Source organism: Oncorhynchus mykiss, chromosome 18, assembly GCF_057628025.1.
Source record: "Oncorhynchus mykiss isolate SJ-2025 chromosome 18, ASM5762802v1, whole genome shotgun sequence".
NCBI classification, from domain to species: Eukaryota; Metazoa; Chordata; class Actinopteri; order Salmoniformes; family Salmonidae; genus Oncorhynchus; species Oncorhynchus mykiss.
Window position 1 is genome coordinate 23,560,001 of NC_143039.1, and position 10,000 is coordinate 23,570,000.

The 10,000-nt window shown below is 47.5% G+C and overlaps 2 protein-coding genes across 4 annotated transcripts in view; one reads left to right on the plus strand and one right to left on the minus strand.

Moving 5' to 3' along the window:
* The first annotated feature begins 2,761 nt into the window (after nucleotides 1-2,761).
* Nucleotides 2,762-5,614, plus strand: LOC110495654 (uncharacterized). The gene is made up of 4 exons (XM_021570996.3): nucleotides 2,762-3,262; nucleotides 4,146-4,480; nucleotides 4,963-5,125; nucleotides 5,250-5,614. Exons 1-4 carry the CDS (start codon nucleotides 3,163-3,165, stop codon nucleotides 5,279-5,281), a joined length of 630 nt encoding a protein of 209 aa, XP_021426671.3. The 5' UTR covers nucleotides 2,762-3,162; the 3' UTR covers nucleotides 5,282-5,614.
* Nucleotides 5,615-6,162: 548 nt separating this feature from the next.
* The window catches only part of LOC110497061 (chloride intracellular channel protein 4), an 18,840-nt gene continuing 15,002 nt past the window's right edge, over nucleotides 6,163-10,000 (minus strand). For 2 of the 3 annotated variants that reach the window (XM_036951996.2, XM_036951994.2), the window contains exons 2-6: nucleotides 8,872-8,981; nucleotides 8,570-8,695; nucleotides 8,367-8,473; nucleotides 7,879-8,060; nucleotides 6,163-7,153 (exon numbers count right to left, since the gene is read on the minus strand). In XM_036951996.2, coding sequence (XP_036807891.1) covers nucleotides 6,992-7,153; nucleotides 7,879-8,060; nucleotides 8,367-8,473; nucleotides 8,570-8,695; nucleotides 8,872-8,981 — 687 coding nt within the window. In that variant the 3' untranslated portion in view covers nucleotides 6,163-6,991. Of the gene's footprint in view, nucleotides 7,154-7,878; nucleotides 8,061-8,366; nucleotides 8,474-8,569; nucleotides 8,696-8,871; nucleotides 8,982-9,956 lie in introns of all 3 variants that reach the window. The other variant, XM_036951995.2, reaches the window with a different exon arrangement.

Below are 10,000 nucleotides of genomic sequence, written 5' to 3' on the forward strand. Positions count from 1 at the left end.
CACATTCCAACAGGACAATGACCCTAAGCACACAGCCAAGACAACGCATGGCTGGCTTCGGGACAAGTCTCTGAATGTCCTTGAGTGGCCCAACCAGAGCTCGGACTTGAACCAGATCTAACATCTCTGGAGAGACATGAAAATAGCTGTGCAGCGACGCTCCCCATCCAACCTGACAGAGATTGAGAGGATCTACAAAGAACGGGAGAAACTCCCCAAATACAGGTGTGCCAAGCTTTCAGCGTCATACCCAAGAAGACTGGAGGCTGTAATCACTGCGTGAGTAAAGGGTCTGAATACTGCTAAAATGGAAATAAACAACTGGTTTTGCTTTCTCATTATGGGATATTGTGTGTAGATTGAGGGAAATAAAACAATTTCATCAATTTTAGAAGAAGGCTGTAACATAACAAAATGTGGAAAAGGTCAAGGGGTCTGAATACTTTCCGAAAGCGCTGTAAACTCCTCAGCCCTGTCACCAGTGTCATCTCGACAACATTCTCCCTTTCTCCTCTCTCCCAACTCCTCAGCCCTGTCACCAGTGTCATCTCGACAACATTCTCCTTTGCTCCTCTCTCCCAACTCCTCAGCCCTGTCACCAGTGTCATCTCGACAACATTCTCCTTTTCTCCTCTCTCCCAACTCCTCAGCCCTGTCACCAGTGTCATCTCGACAACATTCTCCTTTTCTCCTCTCTCCCAACTCCTCAGCCCTGTCACCAGTGTCATCTCGACAACATTCTCCTTTTCTCCTCTCTCCCAACTCCTCAGCCCTGTCACCAGTGTCATCTCGACAACATTCTCCCTTTTCTCCTCTCTCCCAACTCCTCAGCCCTGTCACCAGTGTCATCTCGACAACATTCTCCCTTTCTCCTCTCTCCCAACTCCTCAGCCCTGTCACCAGTGTCATCTCGACAACATTCTCCCTTTCTCCTCTCTCCCAACTCCTCAGCCCTGTCACCAGTGTCATCTCGACAACATTCTCCTTTTCTCCTCTCTCCCAACTCCTCAGCCCTGTCACCAGTGTCATCTCGACAACATTCTCCCTTTCTCCTCTCTCCCAACTCCTCAGCCCTGTCACCAGTGTCATCTCGACAACATTCTCCCTTTCTCCTCTCTCCCAACTCCTCAGCCCTGTCACCAGTGTCATCTCGACAACATTCTCCCTTTCTCCTCTCTCCCAACTCCTCAGCCCTGTCACCAGTGTCATCTCGACAACATTCTCCTTTTCTCCTCTCTCCCAACTCCTCAGCCCTGTCACCAGTGTCATCTCGACAACATTCTCCCTTTCTCCTCTCTCCCAACTCCTCAGCCCTGTCACCAGTGTCATCTCGACAACATTCTCCTTTTCTCCTCTCTCCCAACTCCTCAGCCCTGTCACCAGTGTCATCTCGACAACATTCTCCCTTTCTCCTCTCTCCCAACTCCTCAGCCCTGTCACCAGTGTCATCTCGACAACATTATCCCTTTCTCCTCTCTCCCAACTCCTCAGCCCTGTCACCAGTGTCATCTCGACAACATTCTCCTTTTCTCCTCTCTCCCAACTCCTCAGCCCTGTCACCAGTGTCACCTCGACAACATTCTCCCTTTCTCCTCTCTCCCAACTCCTCAGCCCTGTCACCAGTGTCATCTCGACAACATTCTCCCTTTCTCCTCTCTCCCAACTCCTCAGCCCTGTCACCAGTGTCATCTCGACAACGTTCTCCTTTTCTCCTCTCTCCCAACTCCTCAGCCCTGTCACCAGTGTCATCTCGACAACATTCTCCTTTTCTCCTCTCTCCCAACTCCTCAGCCCTGTCACCAGTGTCATCTCGACAACATTCTCCCTTTCTCCTCTCCCCTCTTTCAACTCCTCCTCTCCCAACTCCTCAGCCCTGTCACCAGTGTCATCTCGACAACATTCAGTATTCTACTGCCCATGTCTTACACCTGCTCCTCTCCTCTCTCCCTTTTTCCTTTCCTCTCTCCTCTCTCCCTTTCTCCTCTCCCCTCTTTCAACTCCTCCTCTCCCAACTCCTCCTCTCCTCACCCGTCATTCCAAAACGTCTTTCTGACATCACAGCGAAAGGACAATCAGTGCGTCCAGTACACCGTCATCTTCCTGTGTGATTAAAGCTTAGTGACAGGCAGGAAAAAAAACTATTTTATAGACTGAACATGACTCTCTTTGACTGCATCTCCCTTTGACGTGTGTCACACAACACTGTCTGTCTGCATCTGATGATTGTGTGTGGGTGTGTTTGGTGATGCTGTGTGTGAGTGACTGTTGGTATATGTGTTTATTTGTGTGTGGGGGTCAGTCTGTTGGCCAGAATCAAGCTAACCTCTGCCTTTTGCAAACAAATAGTGTGTAGTATTTTTGAGTGAGTGTGTGACGTTATCAATTCATGTCTATTCTGTGTCTGCAACGTTTTCATTGTGTGTGTGTGTGTGCGTGGTCTGGGCCAACTTTGTGTTGGAGACAGGCTTTTGGCCCTCCTGCGTCAGAGGGTCTTTCTCTGTGGGCCCCTGAGCAAACACATTAAGAAGAATCTTATCACAGCTTATACAGCGACGTGCTGACACACACACACACACACACACACACACACACAATGCCGAGCCTGACACCAAACACGCCAAATGTCATCACGCCGCTAAGAAGGAGCGGGCGGGATCACAAGAAATTAGCAGCCCCCTCATTGGGCAACGGCGAGGTGTTGGTTTGGCCCGTCTTGAAGGAACCGTTGGGTTTATAAAGAGAGGATGGGACAGGTCTACGTTAGAAGCGACAAGAGCTAAATTTGCACACGCACCTCTGCACACACACACTCTCGACAAGCCTTCTTCACAGAGGCGCATCGGTGCTGAACGACAAGTGTGTGTACGACAAACAAGCTAGTGACTTCAGAGACAGAAATTAAGGAACAGACTTTGGACAAGAAGACTAACAGACACCCAAACAATTGGCTGAACTCTGACCCCCAGGAGACATACATGTTCTCTCAACGTGCAGCTAAAGAAGACGACAAAGCTAACTCAGCTCTTTGAGACTAAAACGAGACCTTGTTGGTACCCGAAGACCTGAGCTTTAGAACCAGACCGGTACTTGTGGTTGAAGCCCAGAAGCTGTGGTCAGAATTGGTTCAGAAACGGCCAGAAGTTCCGGTAAGAAGGTGCAGTCATGCAGAAAGTATCTGTGGTCCTGTTGGTGGGAGTCCTGACGGTGCTGGTGACTCTGTGGGCTGGAGTGGACACAGCCCCCACCCTGCTGACTGACAGAGGTAAGGAGAGAGGGATGGAGGGATGGGATGGAGACTTAAGGGATTGAGGGAGGATAGAAGATGGGTGAGAGTTGAGGTATAAAGAGAACATGGAGGGAAATTATGATGGACAGAAAGAATGGAAGGGAATGGAGAGAGTAGGAAGGAAGGCTGAGATCGAGTGGCTGAAGGGAGAGTGAAGGGATGGGATGGAGAAGGAAGAGAAGGATGGAGAGATCACGGTTAAGGATGAAGATGGCTGAATGAAAGTATTCAGGGAGTATAGATGAAGAATGTGTTGCTCACGCTCCTCTCTTCCTGGAATACTTTCCTCGCCCACACAATGCTGAATTATCCTTTGTACACACACACACACACACACACAAACAAATGCAAGCAAGCATACACACACACACACACACACACACTCAAAGCAGCTCGTGTCCACTCTCCATTTCGACACTAGCTGACATTGGTACTGGGTGATTCCATGGCGTTGCTATGGGACCGCTGTGACGTTCAGAGGGTCTTTAAGGTGGCCACACAACAATACGGCTCAGTTGACACAGTGACCCTCTGAAGACCGTGGACAGACAGAAAGCTGAGAAAGGCTGGGAACTTTGTCTACATCACACAACAGACTGTCTAGAGCTGAGACTTGGTCTGTCTCTGAGCTGTTGGGGTTTGGTGGAATCAATCAATCACATTTTATTTGTAGGACACGTTCTACGAATAGCAACCCTGGCCTGAACCACCATGGAGCACACAGAGGAGAAAGGTCAATGTGTCATCATCCAGAATCATTATGGGAGGCAATATAGAATGAGGATGGCATTCAGCCAGGCGTTGAATATGACTCTGAGACCACAGAATGTTCATGTGTGTCTGTAATGTTGTCTTTCAGGAGACATAAAGCTAACAGGTCCAGCTAGAGTCGACTCAAATGTGCAAGAGAGAACGGAACCGTCAACGGTCAACGCTTCTAAACCACTGAAGAACACACTGATGACCACCATCCCTGTTGGTCGAGAAAAGACATCCACACCCACCAGCAGTCTGGATAGACGATTGAAGATGGATCCGGTGACGAGCAGTCCAGATAGACGAGCCCAGATCCTGAAGATGCTGTCAGCGCTGGAGGAACTCAGCAGGGCGATCAACAGCACTCTGAGCACACGGATGACCATGATGCCCAGAGGGTCAGCAAACGGCAGAAATTCAGGAAAGAAGAAGAAAGCGGTAAATCAATGCTGTTTGTGTTTGTGATATTCCTACCTGCCTTGGGATAGAATAGTTACTTTCACACCAGGATGTGTTTTAGAAAGTAATACATCTAATGGAGTGATAGGGGCAACTATGCAACTTTTCTCAATTCTAAGATCAACTCAATATTTTGTTTAATGTTACTTTAAATGTGATTTGGCCATATATGTTTTTTTTACATTGCACTTTTGCCCCTGTCACCTCCATTGATTGCTAGTTAGCGATTGGCTGAAGCTACCTGATGTTTGTAGTGGCTGGTTAAAGAAAACTTAACCATGGAATTCAGTTTCTCTTCGCCAGTAGACTACTTTCAGGGTGCGGAACCATCTGACATTAAGTTGTGAACCTCAACTTCTCCTTTATAAAATGTTAAATACTGTACCTGGGATACATCATTTCAAAGGATCCTCCTGCCTGCTTGAAACTAAAGTGTGACTTCTTCTATTCCTGTACTGAAGGTAGCTGAGGTGGATAGAGTGAAAACCACCACAGTGCCTCCTGTGGATGTTGGTGGTAGCGTGACTGCATCCCGGCCCAGCACTGACGGCATAGACAGTCTGAGTGGCCGAAACTTCAAGAAGTCCCTTCCACAGCAACCCAAGAAGCCCAGCAACAAGAGAGGTGACTGCAAGGGGTCAAAAGTAAATTAGGAAGTATTTTTTCACTGGTTTCCTGTTTTGTCATGTTTGCTAATATTTGAAGATACTGCTCAACTTCCTAATCTCCTTCTCTTTCTCTCCAACAGTGTGTTTCTGGAAGTACTGCTCCCAAAACTGATCCTCCACAGACCCTGACAAACACCCCTGTAAACATCCATGGTACCCTCCAAACCAACATTCCCCCATCCTACCCCCACCCTGCACCCGGGCACTAGGCAACCAATGCGGCGAGGCATCAGAGGCCCGGCGCCACCACTGACCTTTTCATTGGCTCATGAATAACAGTACTGACCAATCAGGTCGCCCCATCATCGACGTGTGTACTTGTGCCTATGTGCACGAAAGTCTGTTAACCGTTTATAGAAGAGAAAACGCTGTGTGTGATCTCTAATAAAGATGACCCGAGCATGATAAAACTATAGGACAATAAAGACACGTTTATTTTTCTACAGATCCCTCTCTCTCTCTCTCGCTCTCTCAGTTGTTCATTATGGAATGACCAATATGTTCAAAATGACTGAAACTGTGTGCAGTTGGCTGCTAAAGATGAGGTTGAGGGCAGATGTATTGCTGTTTTTTGAGTGGCTCACAAGATCATTTGAAAGGGTTTGAGGCATCATCGCAAAGCTGAGAGACTATTAGGTCTCAGTCTTAAAGGTTATGTACACATTGGTTGTATAATGTAATGTTACTGGACTGCTTACATTGGTGGTAGAGATTTACATAAGAGATTTACACACTTCTTGCAAAACTCTAGAATTCCTGGAGAGGATGTCCCCATGGTAACCCATGGTGGCACTGTAAACTACGTTTGTTGATATTAGGGCTTTTACGTTTTGGTTCCACAGAAGAGTCAGTAGTACCGTTGCCTTGGTGACTGTGGGTGACTGAGTTGAGGTTTAAAGGGAAAGGTCACCCCATATTCAAAAGTCTGTCAGAAGTTGTCATACATCAAAAGATACACAAAGCAAGGTAACAAAAATATCAAAGACAAATCACTGTTCTGAAATCAGTTTAATAAAGTCTCCTCTGGTGAGGATTATAAGGCGAGTACACAGGGTTGTGTCAGTATTTGTTTGGTGCATAGAGAGATACAGTACACACTTCCGCCACAATCAAAATGGCTTCCGATTCAACTTGCATGTTCAGGAAGGCCCAAACAGGTGAGCTTCTCAACAGGAAGCCCCACCCACAATCCTGTTATGGTCAATAGAAATCGATATAAATGGTATTAAAGCAGATTTGCTTTTACAAAACGTACAAATAGATAAGTCAGACCTTGACATCAAAAAGCTTTTTACTATTGATTATTATTCACCCATAGATAGCCAAAATAAGACGGGGGAGAAACTAATGAAAAGTGAATTTATAAAGTATATGTATGTTAATTTTTAGACATAGGTTAATACTGTGATCAAGGCCAAAGTGTTGCATATTCATATAAGTATGGCGTGTCTACCTGTGCTCTGCTATTCCTCTAAGACACAGAGGTTATAACACTCTAATGAATGCTTATGGCTGCTATAGGACAGTTTTACAATGTTGCAGATAGTAGATAGTACTATACGCTGTTAGAGTTCCTCCTCTAGGTTTCTAACAGTGTTCAATGACACCATACAGCTGTATTATAGTGCACCGCAGAGGGCTTTGGTCAAAAGGACTGGATGTGAAATGGATGCAGACCTCTCTGTCTAGTGGTCTTACAATCACAGCAGCCATGACACTACATGCAACCCAACCTGTGAGTGCACAAAGACACACACACACACACGCACACACACACAATTTGGGATTGGGCCTTCTCAGTCTCTCCCTCCTCCCCCTGTCGCTATTTGATTCGTTTGGCCACATCTATGTAGGCAAATTCGATTTCGCGCTCAACAGGACAGGTGTTAGTAAACTCTTCCCTCTTGTAGGCGTGGTTCAGATAGCGCCACACCCCCGCCATCTCCGCCGGGATCTCAAAGCTACGGTACTTCCTGGCCACCACCTGGGACAGGACCGAGACACAGGTGATGTCATGAAACAGACCAGGAAGTAGCCTAAACATGGGAATCACTTTGAGAGAAACAAATCACAACTCATATGGATCAGTGATAGAGGTCAGTGTTGATGTGAGAATTTAGAGGATATAAGTCATTAAAGTAGTTCCTTTATAATGTGTAGTCTTAGCGGCAAGGTGGGTATAATTTGTAGTAGTACCTTTATAATGTGTAGTCTAGGCAGCAAGGTGGATATTATTGGTAGTAGTACCTTTATAATGTGTAGTCTGGGCAGCAGGATCTTTATAATGTGTAGTCTAGGCGGCAAGGTGGGTATTATTGGTAGTAGTACCTTTATAATGTGTAGTCTAGGCAGCAAGGTGGATATTATTGGTAGTAGTACCTTTATAATGTGTAGTCTGGGCAGCAGTACCTTTATAATGTGTAGTCTAGGCAGCAGTACCTTTATAATGTGTAGTCTGGGCAGTAGTACCTTTATAATGTGTAGTCTGGGCAGCAGTACCTTTATAATGTGTAGTCTGGGGAGCAGTACCTTTATAATGTGTAGTCTGGGGAGCAGTACCTTTATAATGTGTAGTCTAGGCAACAGTACCTTTATAATGTGTAGTCTGGGCAGCAGTACCTTTATAATGTGTAGTTTGGGCAGCAGTACCTTTATAATGTGTAGTCTAGGCAGCAGTACCTTTATAATGTGTAGTCTGGGCAGTAGTACCTTTATAATGTGTAGTTTGGGCAGCAGGTTGCAGTCTGCCAGTGTGAGGTCAGGTCCATCCAGGAAGCAGCGTGTGGACTCCTGAGGGTCTTCTGTGCTGTTGGCATCGATCTCCTCCGGCAGGGGGGTCCTCAGGAATTCATCCAGCCGCCTCAGAGACTTCAACAGGGCCTTCTCTAGGCCTGCACCCCCACCCCACCCCCCACCACGCCCCACACACACACACAGACACACACGCGCGCACACACACACACACACACACACACACACACACACACACACACACACACACACACACACACACACACACACACACACACACACACACACACCCACACACACACACACACGGTATACTGTGAGTGAACACAGACAGACAGAGATGCACACACATGGACATTGTAATCACAGTCAGAGACACACAGGCTACAGTGTAAACACGCAAAAACACAGTACACACACGCAGTACACACAAACACAAGCCTTACCGTCGTTGGTATCTTTGCGGGGGTTCTTGATGTAGGCAGAGAACTTGGAGAACACATCTATACCTGCGGTGTTTGACTCTGGGTGATTAGTCGCCAACTTGGGGTACCTGAGAAAGATATATCAGACATCAGGATTGGTCAGTTGAATCCAGGAAGTGGTCGTTTGATTGACAGGCAATAGACAGGAAGTGGTGGGTGTGTACCGTGGTGGCGTGAGTTTTTCCTCAAGGAACTCTTCTATCTTGTTGACGTCGACCTTCACCTCCCCATTAAATGTGACGAATGGAGGGTTGGTCCCCGGGGCCAGGTCCTGCAGGTCCGCCGGTTTCCTGGGTAACACATTATTACAAGGTTCTTACAGGGCTCCTGTGTCAGGGAACCCACATAAACATCATCCAGCATTGATGGCTGAATGTCTTTAGAAAGTATTTAAAACCCTGTTGATCTTGATATAGAACACAACTGATTGATTGATAGACGTATCGGCCGATGGGATGATCCATACCTTTTGAGGTCGACTGTGGTGACGTTGAAGATAACTCCCTTCAGCCACAGGATCATGAAGAGGCGCTGGGAGAACGGACAGTTCCCGATGCTCTCACCATCACTGCCAGCCTAAGTAGGAGACACACAAAAGGTTCAGTCCAACTCATACACACACAGTTCAAATACATACAGTACATACAACAGGCCCCATTATTCCCTGACTGGTAAAACACACTACCACAACACGTTGAATCGGCCCTGACGATCTCTTGCCACTAAAGGTCCTCAACAAACCTGAGAGATCATCAACAACACTAGCACCACCAGCAGCACCAGCAACAACAACAGCACCACCACCACCAGCAGCAACAACAGCACCACCACCAGCAACAACAACAGTACCACCACCAGCGGCAACAACAACAGCACCACCAGCAGCAACAACAACAGTACCACCACCACCATTAGCAGCAACAACATCACCACCACCAGCAGCAGCAACAACAGTACCAGCACCACCAGCAGCAGCAACAACAGTACCAGCACCACCAGCAGCAACAACAGCACCACCACCAGCAACAACAACAGTACCACCACCAGCGGCAACAACAGCACCACCACCACCAGCAGCAACAACAGCACCACCACCAGCAACAACAACAGTACCACCACCAGCGGCAACAACAACAGCACCACCAGCAGCAACAACAACAGTACCACCACCACCATTAGCAGCAACAACAGCACCACCACCAGCAGCAGCAACAACAGTACCAGCACCAGCACCAGCAACAACAGTACCACCACCAGCAGCACCAGCAGCAGCAACAACAACAACAACAGCACCACCAACACCAGCAACAACAACAGCACCACCACCAGCAACAACAACAGCACCACCAGCAGCAGCAACAACAGTACCACCACCAGCACCAGGAACAACAGTAGCACCACCAGCAGCACCAGCAGCAGCAACAACAACAGCACCACCACCACCAGCAACAACCACAGCACCAACACCAGCAACAACAACAGCACCACCACCAGCAACAACAACAGCACCAGCTACATCAAATTTCTTCATACTTCAAGCTCAACTCTTACCTTGACAAACAGCTCGATAGTTGGGAACCCCAGCTTTTTGGCTG

Coding starts and splice junctions, on each gene's coding strand:
- LOC110495654 (XM_021570996.3), top strand. CDS start 3,163: ATGCAGAAAGTATCTGTGGTCCTGTTGGTGGGAGTCCTGACGGTGCTG. Junction 3,263..4,145: donor CACCCTGCTGACTGACAGAG/GTAAGGAGAGAG, acceptor GTTGTCTTTCAG/GAGACATAAAGCTAACAGGT. Junction 4,481..4,962: donor CAGGAAAGAAGAAGAAAGCG/GTAAATCAATGC, acceptor CCTGTACTGAAG/GTAGCTGAGGTGGATAGAGT.